This window comes from Balaenoptera acutorostrata, chromosome 17 (assembly GCF_949987535.1).
Source record: "Balaenoptera acutorostrata chromosome 17, mBalAcu1.1, whole genome shotgun sequence".
Lineage (NCBI taxonomy): Eukaryota > Metazoa > Chordata > Mammalia > Artiodactyla > Balaenopteridae > Balaenoptera > Balaenoptera acutorostrata.
Genome location: NC_080080.1, coordinates 66,594,375 through 66,611,578, shown reverse-complemented (window position 1 = coordinate 66,611,578; position 17,204 = coordinate 66,594,375). Strand labels below are relative to the sequence as shown.

General features: G+C 38.4%; 1 protein-coding gene across 11 annotated transcripts in view; it reads right to left on the bottom strand.

Annotated features, from left to right (window-relative positions):
- The window catches only part of EYA1 (EYA transcriptional coactivator and phosphatase 1), a 326,842-nt gene that overhangs the window by 124,648 nt on the left and 184,990 nt on the right, over positions 1-17,204 (bottom strand). For 9 of the 11 annotated variants that reach the window (XM_057532324.1, XM_057532326.1, XM_057532325.1 and 6 more), the window contains one exon: positions 4,347-4,424. The exons of the other annotated variants lie outside the window; for them this stretch is intronic. In XM_057532324.1, the coding sequence (XP_057388307.1) occupies positions 4,347-4,424 (78 nt within the window). The remainder of the gene's footprint in view (positions 1-4,346; positions 4,425-17,204) is intronic. 11 annotated transcript variants of the gene reach the window in all.

Here is a 17,204-nt window from a genome sequence, read left to right as displayed (position 1 = left end):
CGAACATTGCCTGGCACAGAGTAGGTGCTCAATACAGAATTGTTGAATGAATGAATCAGATCCCAAAAGGTAGATCTTTTCATGAACAATTACGAAAACAAAGAAATCATATTTGTCAGACGTGATTTTTTTCTCCTCTAGAAATTTCCGATTTTCAAATACCCCCAGACATCAATGTTGAATGAATCCATATCAATTGGCATTTTATTTAACAAATGAATAACAAATTTGGGCTTTGTGGAAGTGGAAGCAGCAGCAGGCAAAGACATTTTGTAATCCCTCAAAGCACGTTATTTTCAACCCCAATTGTTCTTAACATTTTAATCATTAAAATATTGCTTTTCATTGGTCAATAGTAAATGAGCAGAACGTCACTGTATTTTAAAAACACAATAAACAACCTTGCATTTTTCAATTCAGCCACATGCCTTGGAAAATCAACCTCTCTCCTCCAGTCTCCCCACACCAGGATACCTGGCGATTTCCCTGGAGAAGAGTGAGCCTCACTGCCTCCTTAATGCTTTAAGATGCTAGGGTTCCTTGAAGGACAAAGGTGGAAACAGCTATTACCAGTGTCAGGATGACTCCATATCTTCTTTATCCTTGCTGTCTGTTTCCTTAAGATACCCAGAATATTAGGGATGTGAATTTTTAAGCTATCATAGAGAAGGAAGGTAGGCATAGTGACCACAGAGGTAAAGACCATCTTGGAGTTAATTCTTGGAGACTGCTTTCTCCAGACTCCTCTTCCTCTTATAAACCCTAAGTCCTATTCACAGCCACTCCAGCATGCCATGCTTTTCACATCTTTACTCATGAAAGGTGGGGGGAGAGAAGGAGATGCGGGGGAAGGAGGGTGGAAGAGGAGGGGGAAGGAGAAAGAGGAGAAAAAGAAAGAGGAGGAGAGAAGGGAAGAGAAAAAGTAAAAGACAACAGTAAATGAAGGTCCATCCCCATGGTGCTCTGTGCCTCCTATGCCTTGACCCAGTTCCCCAGGTCACCTGATCCTTTCCTCTGGTTCCAACACAGACCATCAATCTATGGCAAATGAGATTCTCTACAGCTTCAGTCTCTTCACCAAACTATTCCCCCACCTTCCGCTAAGCCCTCCTCCAAGGCCCTTACTTCTCCTGTGTATCTTTTCCCAGTAGAGGCTGCTCATTCTCTCAGATTCCAGAAGAACAAAGACCTAAAAATACATCCTCCTTGTTGTTTCTTCCAAATCATTGTTTTTCTGCTCTCCCATGAAACCCTCCCTTCTCTGAGGTTCCTGACAACTCTGTAACACTTCCATGAATGACCCACCTCCTAAGCACTGCCTTGCATTTATCAAAAACTTTAGTATTTGACTGTGTCCCCTGACACATCCCAACATCATCTTGGGTCCTGCATCCAGCGCTTTTCTCATTTCTGTCTTGGCCTCAACTCTGGCCTTCTACGTCAACCATCAAGCTCAAGACCACATCCTGGACCTCTTCCTCCATTCCAGTCTTAAACCACAACAGCACTGACGGATTTCATTTGTTTATTTACAAACATGTACTGACCACTGCATATGAGCTCCATTCTATGATGGCCACTGGGATTGTAAGTGTGAACAAGACAAACAGTCTCTGTTCTCATAGGGCTACAGTTTAGCAGGAGGAAAGATGATGCGAAGTAATTTTTAAAGGAGTGATAAAGGCTGAGGAAGGGAAGTACAGAGAACCAACTCCAGAAGCATCAGGTGGAGGCCTCACTGAGTTCTGAGATTAAGGAAGGAACATCCTCTTTTTCCAGAATTTTCATTCCTTTATTCCCATCTCATTTATTCTCCAACCCATCAAGAGAGGCAGGCCCCCTGACATCCTTATCCTCTCAATTTATTATCCCCTTCCTTCACTTTTTTCTGTCTATCCTAGATACATGAAGTTATTTGAAGCTTGTCTTTTACCTATATCCTCAATTTTCTTATAATCTACTTTACACTTAATATAAGTAAACATTTTCTCATGTCATTAAGTTTTTTTAAAAAGCCATTTTTAAAACCTGTATATGAATCTATCATATAGACAGTGCTTTCCTGAAGTTTCTTTCCTGCCTTCACTTCCATTTCAATACTCTTTTTCTTCTTCCCCAATCACCTGTGCTTTCATCTTATCCTCTACCCATCTCTTATGTATTGGTTTTCCCTGGGTTCTGTCTTCAACCTTGTTATACCCTGCTAGCGTCAACTCTCTGTACACTTTCAGAATTTCCATTCCAGATCTTTCTTGAGCTCCAACATCTTCAGGTGCATCTTAAATCACCACTAACAAGCCCCAAACAGAAGCCACCACCTTTCTTCCTCAGTCATGGCTCTCAGATTCCCTCACTCCTCCCTTCTCTCTCTGCTTCACTCATCCCCCCCATGCTCATTGGTCACTATGACCATAAATTCTATTTCATAAATACATCTCAATCCATCACCTTTCCACAGCCATTGCCAGCACCCTATCTCAGGTCTTCAGCATTTCTTGCGAAAACCCCTAACTGTTCTCTCCCCTTCAGTTCCCCGGCCTCCCCTCCATCCTGCCTGAGTCATTCCATAAGGGAAAGTGATCATGCAACCTGATGCCTCCCGTGGCACTCAGGATAAAACACACACGCCACGTGGAACACACCTGCCTGTTTAGACTCTGGTGCCTTCCTCTCCGTGCAGCACACCCCGCACTGCTCACACCAGACACACCAAGAATGCTGAACCATCAGTGGTGCCTCCAAGTTCCACACCTCCGTGCCTTGGTCTCCTCCCATAGAACACTCCATCCCTCCAGCTTCCCCATCCTCAATCCTACGTGTGCTTTATTCCTACACATTCTTTAAGGCTGAGTGCAGACATCCTCTCCAGGAAACCCTCCCTGACCACCCCACCCCAACTCGGTCTCTGTTGGGTCCTTCCTGGGTATTCTTAGGGGTCCCCGGGCCTCCCTCTGGCATTATCCAGCTGTACTATGATGGCCTGGTGATTACTTCGCCCTATTAAGTCGCGAAGGCAGGACCATTCTCATACATCTTTGAATCCATAATAGCACCAAGCACACTGCCTGACATAAGTCAAATTCTAGTAAATGTTTTATGAAAGAACTATGGGTGTAACACCTGTTGTTATTTCCTTATTGCCTCCAGCTGGTATCATCAGCATTAAAGTTGTGCATCTGCATTTCATTTTATATCTATGTAGAACTCCTTCTAATTGGGGTGTATGTGAAATGATCCCAAGACCTAGATGAAATCAATCACAAACTTAACAAAAGTACAGCACTTCCGATGGAGAGGTCTCATAAGTACAGCAGATCACTTGAAAAGGGTTAAAAAGTTGAAGAATTACTTCTGATAAGAATGAGTTTTAATTGAAAGAGTCCAAGCTGGGTGATTTGGCAAAGATACAATCAGATCCTCACAGTGAATTTATTATCACAGTCACTTTCTTATCAGCCATTGCATCATCATGGAGGTGAAACTTGTATGTTTTGTTTGTTGAAGGCAGGCTTTCTCAATATGAAAGAGATTAAAAAATTAATTAAGGATCTAAAGCTGCTTGACAAAGTCTGACCTCTAGTTGACATGACAGTTAGGAGGATGCCGTGGCAAGTCTGTTTAGGGGCTATCAGAAGCCAAATTGTGCGTGATTAGAAAAATCACAGAGGGACTTCCCTGGTGGCACAGTGGTTAAGAATCCGCCTGCCAATGCAGGAGACACGGGTTCGAGCCCTGGTCCGGGAGGACCCCACATGCCGCGGAGCAACTAAGCCTGTGCGCCACAACTACTGAGCCTGTGCTCTAGAGCCCGAGAGCCACAACTACTGAGCCCACATGCCACAACTACTGAAGCCCGCGGCCTAGAGCCCGTGCTCTGCAACAAGAGAAGCCACAACAATGAGAAGCCTGCGCACCGCAACGAAGAGTAGCCCCTGCTCCCTGCAACCAGAGAAAGCCCGCATGTGGCAACAAAGACCCAACACAGCCATAAAAAAATAAATAAATTTATTAAAAAAGAAAGAAAAATCACACAGATGAGAGACAGAGGGAAGGAGTCATTAACATAATAAAGATAATTTAGAGAAGACGGAGAACAATTCCCCTTTTGATTTTTTTCTCCTTTACAGAATACCAACATTTTCAGCAAACACTTCATCACACTGAACAAAAACATCAGAATTGCAAATATGTGACGCTGGGAAAAACTATACAGTATTACACAGACAATATCCACATATATACACATGCATATATATACACACATATATATACACATATATTTGTATATGTAAACTAGGAAAAATAATGTTTCATATTACTGTGAAAATCTAATATTTATTCCTTACCTGAACCTGAGAAATTGTCTAAAGACCCGTCTGCTGTTGTTGAAACTATTTCACTGCTGCTCATTGGCTCTGTTTTAACTACAAAAATAAACAACATATATCATATACCCAATTAATATTTATAAAGGCAAGTAGAGAAGATATAACATTCAAAATAATTATAAGAAAATCATTTAAAAATCAATCTTTTCATATTTGAATATAAATCAGATTAATATTCCTAATAGAGTCTTTTTTAAAGAAATTCCCATGTTAAGTTTTTCTTCCTAAGGAAACAATCTATTGTGGCAAGTTACCTTTTAATAGAAACACTTTAAAAGTAGTTCAATTCATTGTTGTCTTAAATGTTTACTAAATTGCTTACTAAAATAAATAACTTATGTCTCAAAATTTACATAATGTGGATGTGAAATTATTTCCTTGGGTTTGTAGCCATTCGGCCAAATAGAGTCCAAAGGATAGAAGAGAAAGACTTGAAGAAGTGGGAAATAACACCAGCTTTCACGACAGGTGCACGCACACACACACTTTCTCAGTTATCCAGCATGGCTAAAAAACAGAGTGCTCACTTTAATGGAATGTTATTACCACCCAGCCATGCCAATTCATCAAGGTCTGATGTACACTTAGTACCAAAACCACGTTAAATATAAATGAAGCAGAAATAAAATTTTCCATTTAAAAATAACAATAGCAGACAGTTTGTGGAAAGCATAACCTTCGGTAAAGTCCCTTGGGTCTGTAAACTAAAAACATTTATCTTTAGGCTATAGGTTCTCCAAAGCAAATCTACTGCACTGATATAGTGACGGGATTATTGCATCCCTACAGATAAGGCAGAACACCTCAGAACCCTATTTTCCCTAGTTTTAGCTTTTTTAAAATAAAAAAAAATAGCATCAGTTTTCCCTAGAAACTACTAGTGAAGTTCTATCATTGGAATTTGCCTAGCCTACTTTGTGGAAGTTATACACCCCTATTAACTGGTTTTCAAGAAGAGTGTAATAATACTTTAGAGGCTACTTAAAAATCAATAACGTGTTTCCCAAAATGAAGGCCCTAACAAGAGAATATTTGGGGTGGCTTCTCTCACCAGGTAAACACATTCCGGAATGGGAAAGGATGATGGAGAAAATGCAGCTTTTCCTTCTCTCAACACTGCCAATCTCTTATAAACATCAGGCAAAGGACAAATTCACCCTCTTGGGCCTTCAAATCTTTTACTAGTGCATAATGAGTAGTTCTAAAATTCACATTATAAATAGTTGCAGCAGATAGTCAGTTTCAAAAAAAAAATTATTTAGACGTCTCTAAACCAAGTTGAAAAATAAAACCAGTGCGTCCAAAGGGAATCACTTCAACTGATTGTTTTAATGTAGACCAAACAATAGTGTAACTGAAGTTTTCACTTTTCCACCAGTTGTTTCAGATTAGAAGTCTTAGTTGATGCTAATAAATTCTGATATAAGCCTGTATTTCCCTCCTCTTTTCACGCCTCCAGGAAACCTAATGATTTTGCTCTTCATAACCATTATACAGCTACAGGTTTAGGAAGGCAGGGACACCACTGCTGGTGCACGGTTTCATACCCAGTTGCCCACATCCTTATTTTACCTCTTTAGAAAGAACTCATATAATGCCCTGTACATAAAAAACAATGGTTCTATTTCACTCTATACTGGACAAATTACCATGGGATGTGAACTCAGTATCAAATACCACACACCCAGAAAAAGATCAGAATTAGGCCCAGCGGGAATGGGTCCTACAAAGTACCTACTATGTGTCAGATTCTTTGTAGACATTTTGATTCATCGCTTTAAACAAATCTACAAGTAGATCTCGGAACACAGCAAACTCACTAGTTACGTACTGTCTTCTTGTTTCACAGGCAACAACTGAAATCAGAGGGGTTAGGAAACTGCCCAAAGTCACACAGTAAGTGGTAGAAATGGGATTTCATGCTGGATACTTTTTATTCCAAGTCTTGAAAAATAGCAGTAAGCGGCACTTCCCAATAATTAGAGCTACTCGACAACAGAGTAAGGCACTGCCACACATTGTGGACATAGTGCAAAGCAAAACCCCTGCAGTCCTTGTTTTCCTAGAGCGTTAACACTTCCAGGCTAGTGAATTTGCTGGAAGATCTCAAGAAGGTCCACGCCCACCTGTCTGCCTGGGAAAGATGGTGAAGAAGAAATTTACAGTGTGAGATGTTAGCCCAGATGACTTCTAAGTCTTTGCCAAATCTAAGGTCTATGAATCTGCAGACCGGACTATAAAATTCACGAAAGCTTGACTACGCCAAACCACTCCTACTCCTGTACCCCAAGACCTACCCCAGCTACTCTCCATAATTAGCTTAATCAAGTACAGCTTTCACTCCCAAGAGGCGCATTCAATTATACTTGCAATGCCATTAAAACTAGGCAAAAAGAATAGGAAGGAAACGAAGAGGATACTTTTTCTTTTAGGCCCCCAGCCCATTGCTTTTTGCCATTGTTCAAATATACTCATCTATACACTAAAGAATAAAGACTCCCTTTTCCTGATGAACCCAATTTTTTAAAAGGCTCACTGTTGAAGAGAAGAGGCAGTACATAAAGGAACTACCAGGATATTCGTGATTTTATCAGGTACTGTAATTGAAACTGTGATCACCAGCCACCTGATGCTAAAGAGACTGGTGATTTATTGTGATGGAAAATAGTTTCTGAATGAAAGCCAAACAAACAGAGACCACTGCTGGCTTTGTGGTTGCCAAGCATACACCCACCAGAAAGTTAAAAAGAATAATCTCTGGCCACCAAAACTTTACCCATCCTCACTAGCGCCATGACATTTATAAGTCTGTCACAGGTGATATAATAGAGCACCTTTCTAAAGCTTTGAATTTAAAAACACAACATACTGAATTTTTTTTTAAGTTTGAGAGATTTAAAATGCTATCATGTCTGAGAACAATGATCCCATCTGAGCTATTTATCTAAGAAAAATCTATGAGTGACCTGTTCTCCTCTAAATAATGGTAGGATTCTTTTATCTCTGCCACACTTTTTCCTTCATTACATGACTTCAGTCTATCAGAAAACAGCAACTTTTAGTCTCTTTTGCCACCACTCAAGAGTCTCTCTTTTTCCTACCACTCCAAATTTCCAATCTTCCATCTGATACTTAAGGACCTACTCACCCTTTAAAAATATTCAGAAATCCTCCTTTACCCCTTTAATCTCCCTGATCCCTTCAACAGCTTCACCTGCCCATGCACTTTAGGCCTGAGTTACACTGGGCAACTTGCTACCCTCCAGAAGAGCCACAAACTTCCATCTATCAATTTCTTTGCACTTTGGTTTTGGAGGCAAATAATCCAGCTACCTTCTATAAGACTTTGTAAAAGTTATATGATCTCTTCAACCTTAATTATCTCATATAAAATATTTTAAAAGTAATATCTACAGTGATATATATATACAGACATATGTGTGTGTGTGTGTGTGTATACACACACACACACACACACACACACACACACATAGTGGAATACTACTCAGCCATAAAACAAATAAAATCTTTCCATTTGTGACGACATGGATAGACCTTGAGGGTACTATGCTAAGTGAAACAAGTCAGAAGAGAAAGATGCCATAAGATTTCACTTGTATGTGGAATCTACAAAACAAAATAAACGAACAAACAAAGCAAAACTCATAAAGAGAACAGACACTCATAGATACAAAGAACAGACTGGTGATCGCCAGAGGAGTGTTGGGGGTGGGTGAGATGGGTGAAGGGGGTCAAGAAGTACAAACTTCCAGTTATAAAATAAACAAGCCATGGGGATGTAATGTACAGCATGGGGGCTACAGTCAATAATATTGTCCTGCATATTTGAAAGTTGCTAGAAGGGTGCATCTTGAAAGTTCTCATCACAAGCAAATAAAATATCTATATTATAGAAATGCAATAAGGATCCATAAAAACATATGTAAAGTGTCTGATACAAGTAAGGAACTGAAACTATATTTATCATCATCATTAGTAGCAGCAGTATTATACCTACCTACCCTGAATGCCTTTCTCCTGGGGAATAGTACCAGGGAGCAATAGGGAATAGAGTTAAAATATATAATAAATAAATGAATGAGTGAATAAAGGAAGGAATAAAGAGTTAAACACCAGCTTTGGAATTATGAGTTGAAGTTCAATGTAGCTTTGCTATTAACAGTATGAACCTGGAAAAATTACTCAGCTTCTGTGTGCCTCAGGTTCCTCCTCTATAAGTGGGGATAACATACTCACGAGAAGATTACAAAAGATAAATGCTTATAAATCATTCAGCACTGTGCTAGGCCCAGAGGCCATGTTTTTATAGTCACTCTATCATTAGAGTGTCTTTATTAAAGTAATTATGAGAAATCAAAGTGTTTCTTCTGGGACAGAATCTGTTACAAACTTCACATTAAAGTTAAGCTTACCCTTTGAAAAGTAAATTAGAAGGATCTAAAGCTAAGTGACTTGTCTAAGGGCAACTGCCTCAGGACAGCCAAAATCAAATCAAGGTAACTTGGAGGTAACTCAAGAGGAAGGACTAAACCATGATTATATTAAGTAAACATATCTGCTAATCCCAGAGTCCTAATTTATCCCTCTCCTCCATCTCCCTTTCCCCTTTGGTAACCGTAAGTTTGTTTTCTATGTCTGTGAGTCTGCTTTTGTTTTGTAAATAAGTTCATTTGTGTCATATTTTAGATTCCACGTGTAAGTGATATCATATGGTATTTGTCTCTTTCTGACTTACTTCACTTAGCATGATAATCTCTAGGTCCATCCATGTTGCTGCAAATTCTTCTGCCCATTTTTTAATTGTGTTGTTTGTTTTTTTGATGTTGAGTTGTATGAGCTGTTTATATATGTTGGATATTAATCCCTTATGGGTCATATTTGCAAATATTTTCTCCCATTCAGTAGGTTGTCTTCATTTTGTCAATGGCTTCCTTTGGTGTGCAAAAGCTTTTTAGTTTAGTTAGGTACCATTTGTTTATTTTTTTATTTTTATATCTTTATTGGAGTATAATTGCTTTACAATGTTGTATTAGTTTCTGCTGTACAACAAAGTGAATCAGCTATATGTATACATATATCCCCATATCCCCTCCCTCTTGAGCCTCCCTCCCACCTTCCCTATCCCACCCCTCTAGATCGTCACAAAGCATCAAGCTGATCTCCCTGTGCTATGCAGCAGCTTCCCACTAGCCACTGATTTTACATTTGGTAGTGTATATATATCCATGCTACTCTCTCACTTCATCCCAGCTTCCCCTTCCCCCATTGTGTCCTCCAGTCCGTTCTCTACATCTGTGTCTTTATTCCTACCCTGCTATTAGGTTCATCAGTACTGTTTTTTTAGATTCCATATATGTGTGTTAGCATACGGTATTTGTTTTTCTCTTTCTGACTTACTTCACTCCATATGACAGACTCTAGGTCCATCCACTTCCTACTATATATAAAATAGATAAACAACAAGGTCCTACTGTATTGCACAAGGTACTATATTCAATATCCTGTAATAAACCATAAGGGAAAAGAATATGACAAAGAATACGTATATATGTATAACTGAATCACTTTTCTGTACAGCAGAAACTAACACAACATTGTAAATCAACTATATTTCAATTTAAAGAAATGGTCAGGAGAACTAGACATTTTTCCAAAGAGGAAATGCAGACGACCAACAAGCACATGAAAAGATGCTCAACATCGCTAATCATCAGGGAAACGCAAGTCAAAACCACAATGAGGTATCACCTCACACCTGTCAGAATGGCTATCATCAAAAAGAACACAAATAACAAACGTTGGAGAAGATGTAGAGAAAAGGGAACCCTTGTAGACTGTTGGTGGGAATATAAGTTGGTGCCGCCACTGCGGAAAACAGTATGGAGGTTTCTCAAAAAACTAAAAATAGAACTACCATATGATCCAGCAATTCCACTCCTGGGTATGTACCCGAAAAAAACAAAAACACTAATTTGAAAAGATCACGCACCCCAATGTTCACAGCAGCATTATTTATAATTGCCAAGATATGCAAGTAACCTAAGAGTCCATCAATGGATGAATGGATAAAGAAGATGTGATACATATATATATATATATATACACACACACACACACACACAATGGAATGTTACTCAGTCGTAAAAAAGAATAAAATTTTGCCATTTGCAGCAACATGGATGGACTTGGAGGACATGATGCTAAGTGAAATAAGTTGGAGAAAGACAAATACTATATCACTTATATATGGAATCTAAAAAATACAACAAACTAGTTAATATATCAAAAAAGAAGCAGACTTACAGATATGGAGAACAAACTAGTGGGTACCAGTGGGGAGAGAGGGAGAGGCAATAAAGGAGTGGGTAAGTAGGAGATACAAACAACTGGGTATAGGATAGGCTCAAGGATGTATTGTGCAAAATGAGGAATATAGCCAATATTTTCTAATAACTGTAAATGGAAAGTAACCTTTAAAAATTGTATTAAAATTAAAAAAAAAGAAAACATATATCTCAGTCATTACAATCTTTCTGAAGAAACAGGCTAGTGGGAGGATGGTGAACATGGCAATTGTGATAGAGGATTCCAGGAGAAAATGTGGGCATTTCTCTCCAGCACTGCTTAGTGGCCCATGGAAAAGAGAACCCTGTCTGTTCACCATAAATTTAACTGGAGACAGAGCTATCAGATCATTGGAGTTTGGGGACTTTAGCTATAAAGATCATCTAACTAACCCATCATACTATGATTCCTTGCTCATCAAGCAACTTCTCATTATAATCTGAATGTTGCGGTCACATAATCTCCAGGAAGATGATAGGCTGATCGGAGGAGATAAGTACCCAGTCCATTTGATTAGTTCTATTTCTCACTATAAATTAAGAGGGCAGTTAAAGCACGTTCTCCCCCAGAGGACAGCTGTGCCTGATGGTCTGGGAGCCGGCCTCTGTGTTAAGAATTTGCCCAGGATTGCAGCAAAGGCACCAGCCTGGGTAAGCCGTAGATCCTCCCCAGGTAGTATCTAAGCTCATCTCCTAACTTTTCTTCTAACTGTGACAGTACAGCTTGCCTTTGCTTGGCACACGCTTGGTCTTCCTCTCTATTTTGTTTCCTACTTCAATGCTCCAGGACTTTACAAACTCTGTTCACTATCCCTCTGCTACTCTTCATGATTCCTTTCTCTCTTCTATTTCAATGAGATTTACTTTCATTCCACTTTGGTGATTAAATACTTCAGCTACACCACTTCCTAGGACTGCACTGCCTCTAAATAACACCACCTTTTACCTTTTTCGTTTGCTCACTTCTGCTGGACTAGCTCTTAACTCTCCTCAGAATATCCCGTCTTTCTAAACCCCTATCCATTCTCCCACTCCAACCACACCAGCCCAGTCTGGAACCCAGAACTCCCGCCCTAGAATCCCACGTGTCACCTCATTTTCCCAAGCATCTTTTTTGCCAAGCTCCATTCTCGGGATTGGCAATCTCTTGCTGTTCACTCTTCGGCTCTGTTCTGGCTGGTTGAGCATAGGAGAGGAGGCCACAATTCACCCGCTAACTGAATCCACTGAAATGTATGCTTTCTGTATTCTTTTGAGTCATCCTGTTGCTTGACAATCCCACCTTTCCATTTCTTCTGCCTGAAAGTTTCTATCACGTCTTTTCTACTTTACTCAAAACCCCAAACCGCACCTTATCCCCATCCTCTTTAGCACATGTCCTCACCAACTATTTTATAAAGAATGTAGAAGCTGCATTAAATCTTTCAATGATCTTTCTGCAACATTTCCCATTTTCCCACTGATGAATCTCAATAGAGGTTTTCTTTCCTCTAGCAGGGTTTAAATTTTACACCTTTATTCTTGCGCCACGTCCATACCTTCTTTGCAACAATGCTCCAATATTTGATTGTTTGGTCTCAACATCTTCAATCGTTCCATCTCGAGGGACTACTTCCTTCTACTTCCCCTAATTTTAAAAACAGGCAGCAGCACTATTTACAATAGCCAGGACATGGAAGCAACCTAAAAGTCCATCAACAGAGGAATGGATAAAGAAGATGTGGGATATATATACAACGGAATATAACAGCCTAAAAAAAGAACAAAATAATGCCATTTGCAGCAACATGGATGGACCTAGAGATTGTCATACTGAGTGAAGTAAGTCAGAAAGAGAAAGACAAATATCATATGATATTGCTTATATGTGGAATCTAAAAAAAGGGTAAAAATGAACTTATTTACAAACCAGAAATTGAGTCACAGATGTAGAAAACAAACCTATGGTTACCAGGGGGAAAGAGGGAAGAGGGATAAATTAAGAGATTGAGATTGACATATATATAAAATAGATAACTAATAAGGACCTACTATATAGCACAGGGAACTCTAGTCAATATTCTGTAATGACCTATACAGGAAAAGAATCTAAAAAAGAGTGGATATATGTATATGTATAACTGATTCACTTTGCTGTACACCTGAAACACAACATTGTAAATCAACTATACTCCAATAAAAAAATTTTTTTAAATCCAATAAATAAATAAATAAATAAGGCAGGTCTGCCCTGATTTTAAAAAAACTTCTCTCAAGCATGATCTACTTCTCTCCCTTCTTTCATCACTAAGTTTTCTGAAAATTTGCCTTCAAATCCTTAATATCTACTCTCTCTTTAATCCTTTGTATCATCCCTTTATAGCTACTATTTTACTAAAAGGATTTTACTAAAAGGATTTTTAATTGCCCCATGCAAACTTTTCTCCATCCTGATTTTCCTTAATTCTTCTGTGGAGTGGACCTTCCTCTGACACTTTTCTCATCATTGACCAACACAACACAGCAGTGTTTCCCTTTTTTTAACCTGTATATGTCTTTTTCTCTGGATTGTCTTCCTTTGCCTACTCTGTGGTTCTATAATTCTACCTCCTCATCTATCTAAATTGTCCCTCACAGTCATGTCTTTCCACAATTTAAAACAAATCTCCTTCATGTAGACAACTCTCAAATCTCTATCCACATGCACAACTTTTTCACGGGGACCAATCCTCACATCCCAATTATGCAAGGCCTTTGCCTGGATCAAGGTCAAATCAACCTGCTCAAATGCAAACTCCTCATCCTAGCCCTTTGTAATGGTCATGCCACCTAGACTGAAAGTTTCCTTTTCACCCTGATTCCTCCCAGCAACTCTTTCCTCACACTCCATTGCCAAGTCTATCATTTCTACCATTCCAATCTTTACAACCATTTCCCCCCCTAATTTCACAGCCACTAACCTAATTACCTTTTACCTCTTCTCTTGGAAAAGCCGACCAATTTGCTTTTCAGTCTCTACTCTATTTTGAGCAGAGATACTTATCTTTCCTTAGCCGAGATTTGAGCGAGTCACTCCTGGCTCTGAGGTCTAAGAGCAGGCTCTCCATTTTCTCCCAATTAAGTTACCATTTCCTTTATCATATTCATAAGGCCCTCTATACTCTAAGACCAAGCTTTTTATACTTTTATTTTTTCCTTTCCTTGCCAGCTCTTCCATACACATTTTACATTTGTATAACAAACGGTAACTTACAAGAATATAAGAATATTACAAAATATAAGGTCACATCTAATTGTCCTAACTTTCCTATGTGACACTTATTCTCTCCCTTTTACATACAAAGAACCACATGTCCATATATACAGTCAACATTTAAACCAAACTGGTCTACTGAATGTTTAATGCTTCCTGAAATCCACAGTATGGCTAGTGCCTTTCCTTCTGACATTAAATGTTCTACAAATTCCCGTCAACCAATGTCCCACCTGCTGTGTGAAGTCTTGCCTGACCTACTACTCAGGGGTGATTCTTCTTTTCCTTGAGCTTGTAGCTCATTTAGAACACATATCCTACTCCACCTCATTTTACATTTCACAGTCTTATCCGTTTGAGTATATTATAAATTTCTTCATGATAGGAACTCCAGCTTTTTATATCTCTGCAGAACATGGAACCATGCTTGACACATAGTTGGAACACAATATTCATTGAAGGAATGGATGAGGGTAAAAATGTACAACTGACTTTAAGAAACAGATTACACCTGACTTCATACCACTAGGCATATTGCATAAGGCAATTAAACACACTGTGTATGATCAAACAGAAGATTACATTTTATTCTTCTCAAATTATCACTCTGTCAATGTATGTGCAGGTTCTTGTAAAGCCTCTCACTTACAGGACATGTGCCCCTCATGTTATTTTGAGCAAAGTACTCTTTGGAGAAGATACATTTGCATAAAGGGATATCAATCATTGGAATTTTTGTATGTTTAGAGAGAACCCTTCCTGAATCAGTAAAAAGAGAGGTAAATCAGTCACAAAGATTTAATAATAATTTGTGGGGCATGATCAGCCCAAGACAAATGTTAGATATTACTGTAAGTAAGCCTTAAAAAGCCCTTTAAATAGATACAATTATGCTGTACAGATGACAAATAACCTATAAGACAAAAGTATAACGATCATAATATTAAGTTATAGTTTGGATTCAATGATAGTATCACTCACAGATTTAATGACTGCTCAAATCATGAGGCCAAAGTGGAAATGTATGTTTTTAAAAAATGTGTCAAATGACTCAAAAAGTGGCATCAAGGGATACCAAACGCATATGTAAAGAGAATAAAATTATTACATGAAATATGAAAGTGCAAGATAGCAATATTCCTAAATTTATATATTTTATATACCTTATTTTAGACATATAATTGAATTAATAAATTAAAGATTACAAGCAGCCATTCAACTTTTTCTTCTTTATCTAAAAGTGTATATATCTACCTTTGGTTAACACCCATTTGGAAAACGAGGTATCATAATCTGGAATATGATTATTATCCCTCTAAAAATTTAAAGTCATCCTCTTTTTCTTAAAAGAGAGTAGAAAAATATTAACTCTACAAAATAGCAATACGACCTTATGAAAACCAAATCAACATACACAGACTAAACTTGAACTTAAGGGTATACATAGCCAACAGGAAATGTTATTCAGTTTCAAAACTCATTATTCACAGGAAGTATAGCATATTGGAGTAGCGCCGTGCAATGATTTATGTAGAGGTCTGGACTAGTTGACTTTTTTTGGTAAAAGAAATGATACTTGGTAAGTGATGGTTGCTCCATTAAAATGTCTCCTGCGATTTCACTTCCTTTTTTTTTTTTTTCTTTTTTTTTGGCAATTCTCATTCTTGCCACACAAGCTCAGGTTTCTAACACACGAAATCTGGGCAGATCAGATGAGCCTCCACTTTGCTGCACATCTCTCCCTCAATCCAACCTATCCTTGAAATCGCTGCCGGATTCATACCTAAAACACTTGCACCATATCAATCCCTCACTCAAAATATTCAGTGGCTTCTCTACTGGCTCCAGGATAAAGTCCAAATTCCTTAGCCTAGTATTCAGGGCCCTCTACCTCCTAGTTTGGCTCTAGATGATCCTTCCAACCTTATCTACTATCAGTTCCTCTTCAGCTCAGCTGGTCTCCTCCCAGTCTCCCAAATGATCCTACCTTTGTTCGTATTGGTCCCTCATTTAGAATGCATTCCATCCCTTCTCAACCTATTCAAATTCTACCCATTTCCCAAACACTCAGCTCAGATTCCATCTCCTTCTTGAAGCCTGGCCAGACCTCAGCAAGCTGAGGAGCTCTTTTCTCTGAACTCTGAGAGCACTTTTGTTTGGATCAGTGGCTTCTAACCTTCTTGAGAATGAAGCCCTCTTTCTAACACCAAAATATTTCAGAATCCAAATGATAGCCTATTTTTAATCTGTTGATTGAGAAAGTACCTGATGACAAAAACCTACCGTGAATTTTCGGACAAGAAAATTTATATTTTCATAAACATAACAGAACGTCCATACGTGAAAAAGAGTTAAAGATGTATGTGACCTATTAATTTCTTCATCCTTCGGACAGAGCTCTTTGCACAGAATTTGCTGACTTTGAATACTAGCTCTGCAACTCCTGGGGATCTCTAAGCCACAGACTGGAAATCTCTGCCTTCATAATTTAATTGACACAACACAACCTTTCAGTTTTTGCCAAAATTTTTAAAAAGTCTTATCTCCCCCAACCAGACTGTGAGCTTTTAAAGGCAGAGGTAGTGTCATACTTCATTGTATATGTGCTAGAACCTGGCAGAGTGCTTTGTACACAGTGAAAACTAAATAAATGTTTCCTTCCTAGGACACTTTAAGTATCTGAGGTTCACTTTTTTCACCAATATTTTATTACAAAAATTTTCATACATACTGAAAAGTTGAAAGAATTATACAGTGAACAGCCAGAAACCTACCACCAGGATTTCACCATTAACATTTTAATCTATTTACTTTTCCACATCTATTCCTCATAAAACCATCTTATTCTACACACATTAAAAATAAGCTGCAGACATAATATAGTTCCCCAAAACACTTCAGCGCTCATATCATTAGAGTTCATATTTGTTTATGGTCCTTTTAAGTAAAATATATATAATGAAACACACAAATCTTAAATATGCTATTTGATGACGTTTAACAGATACCTACATTTAGATGCCAAAGTGGGATCTAAACATTTTTAGTGTGTTATAAGAACGGAAACGTGGCACAACGGTCTGAAAAGGTTGTTCCAATTTTAAGAATTAAGTTAGCAATATAAGTCTCAATTTATGGCATAGGCAATATTTACATAGAATTTTCATGTGGAACAGTAGTCACTTTAAAAATAGCTTATATATATTGAGCATTTACCAC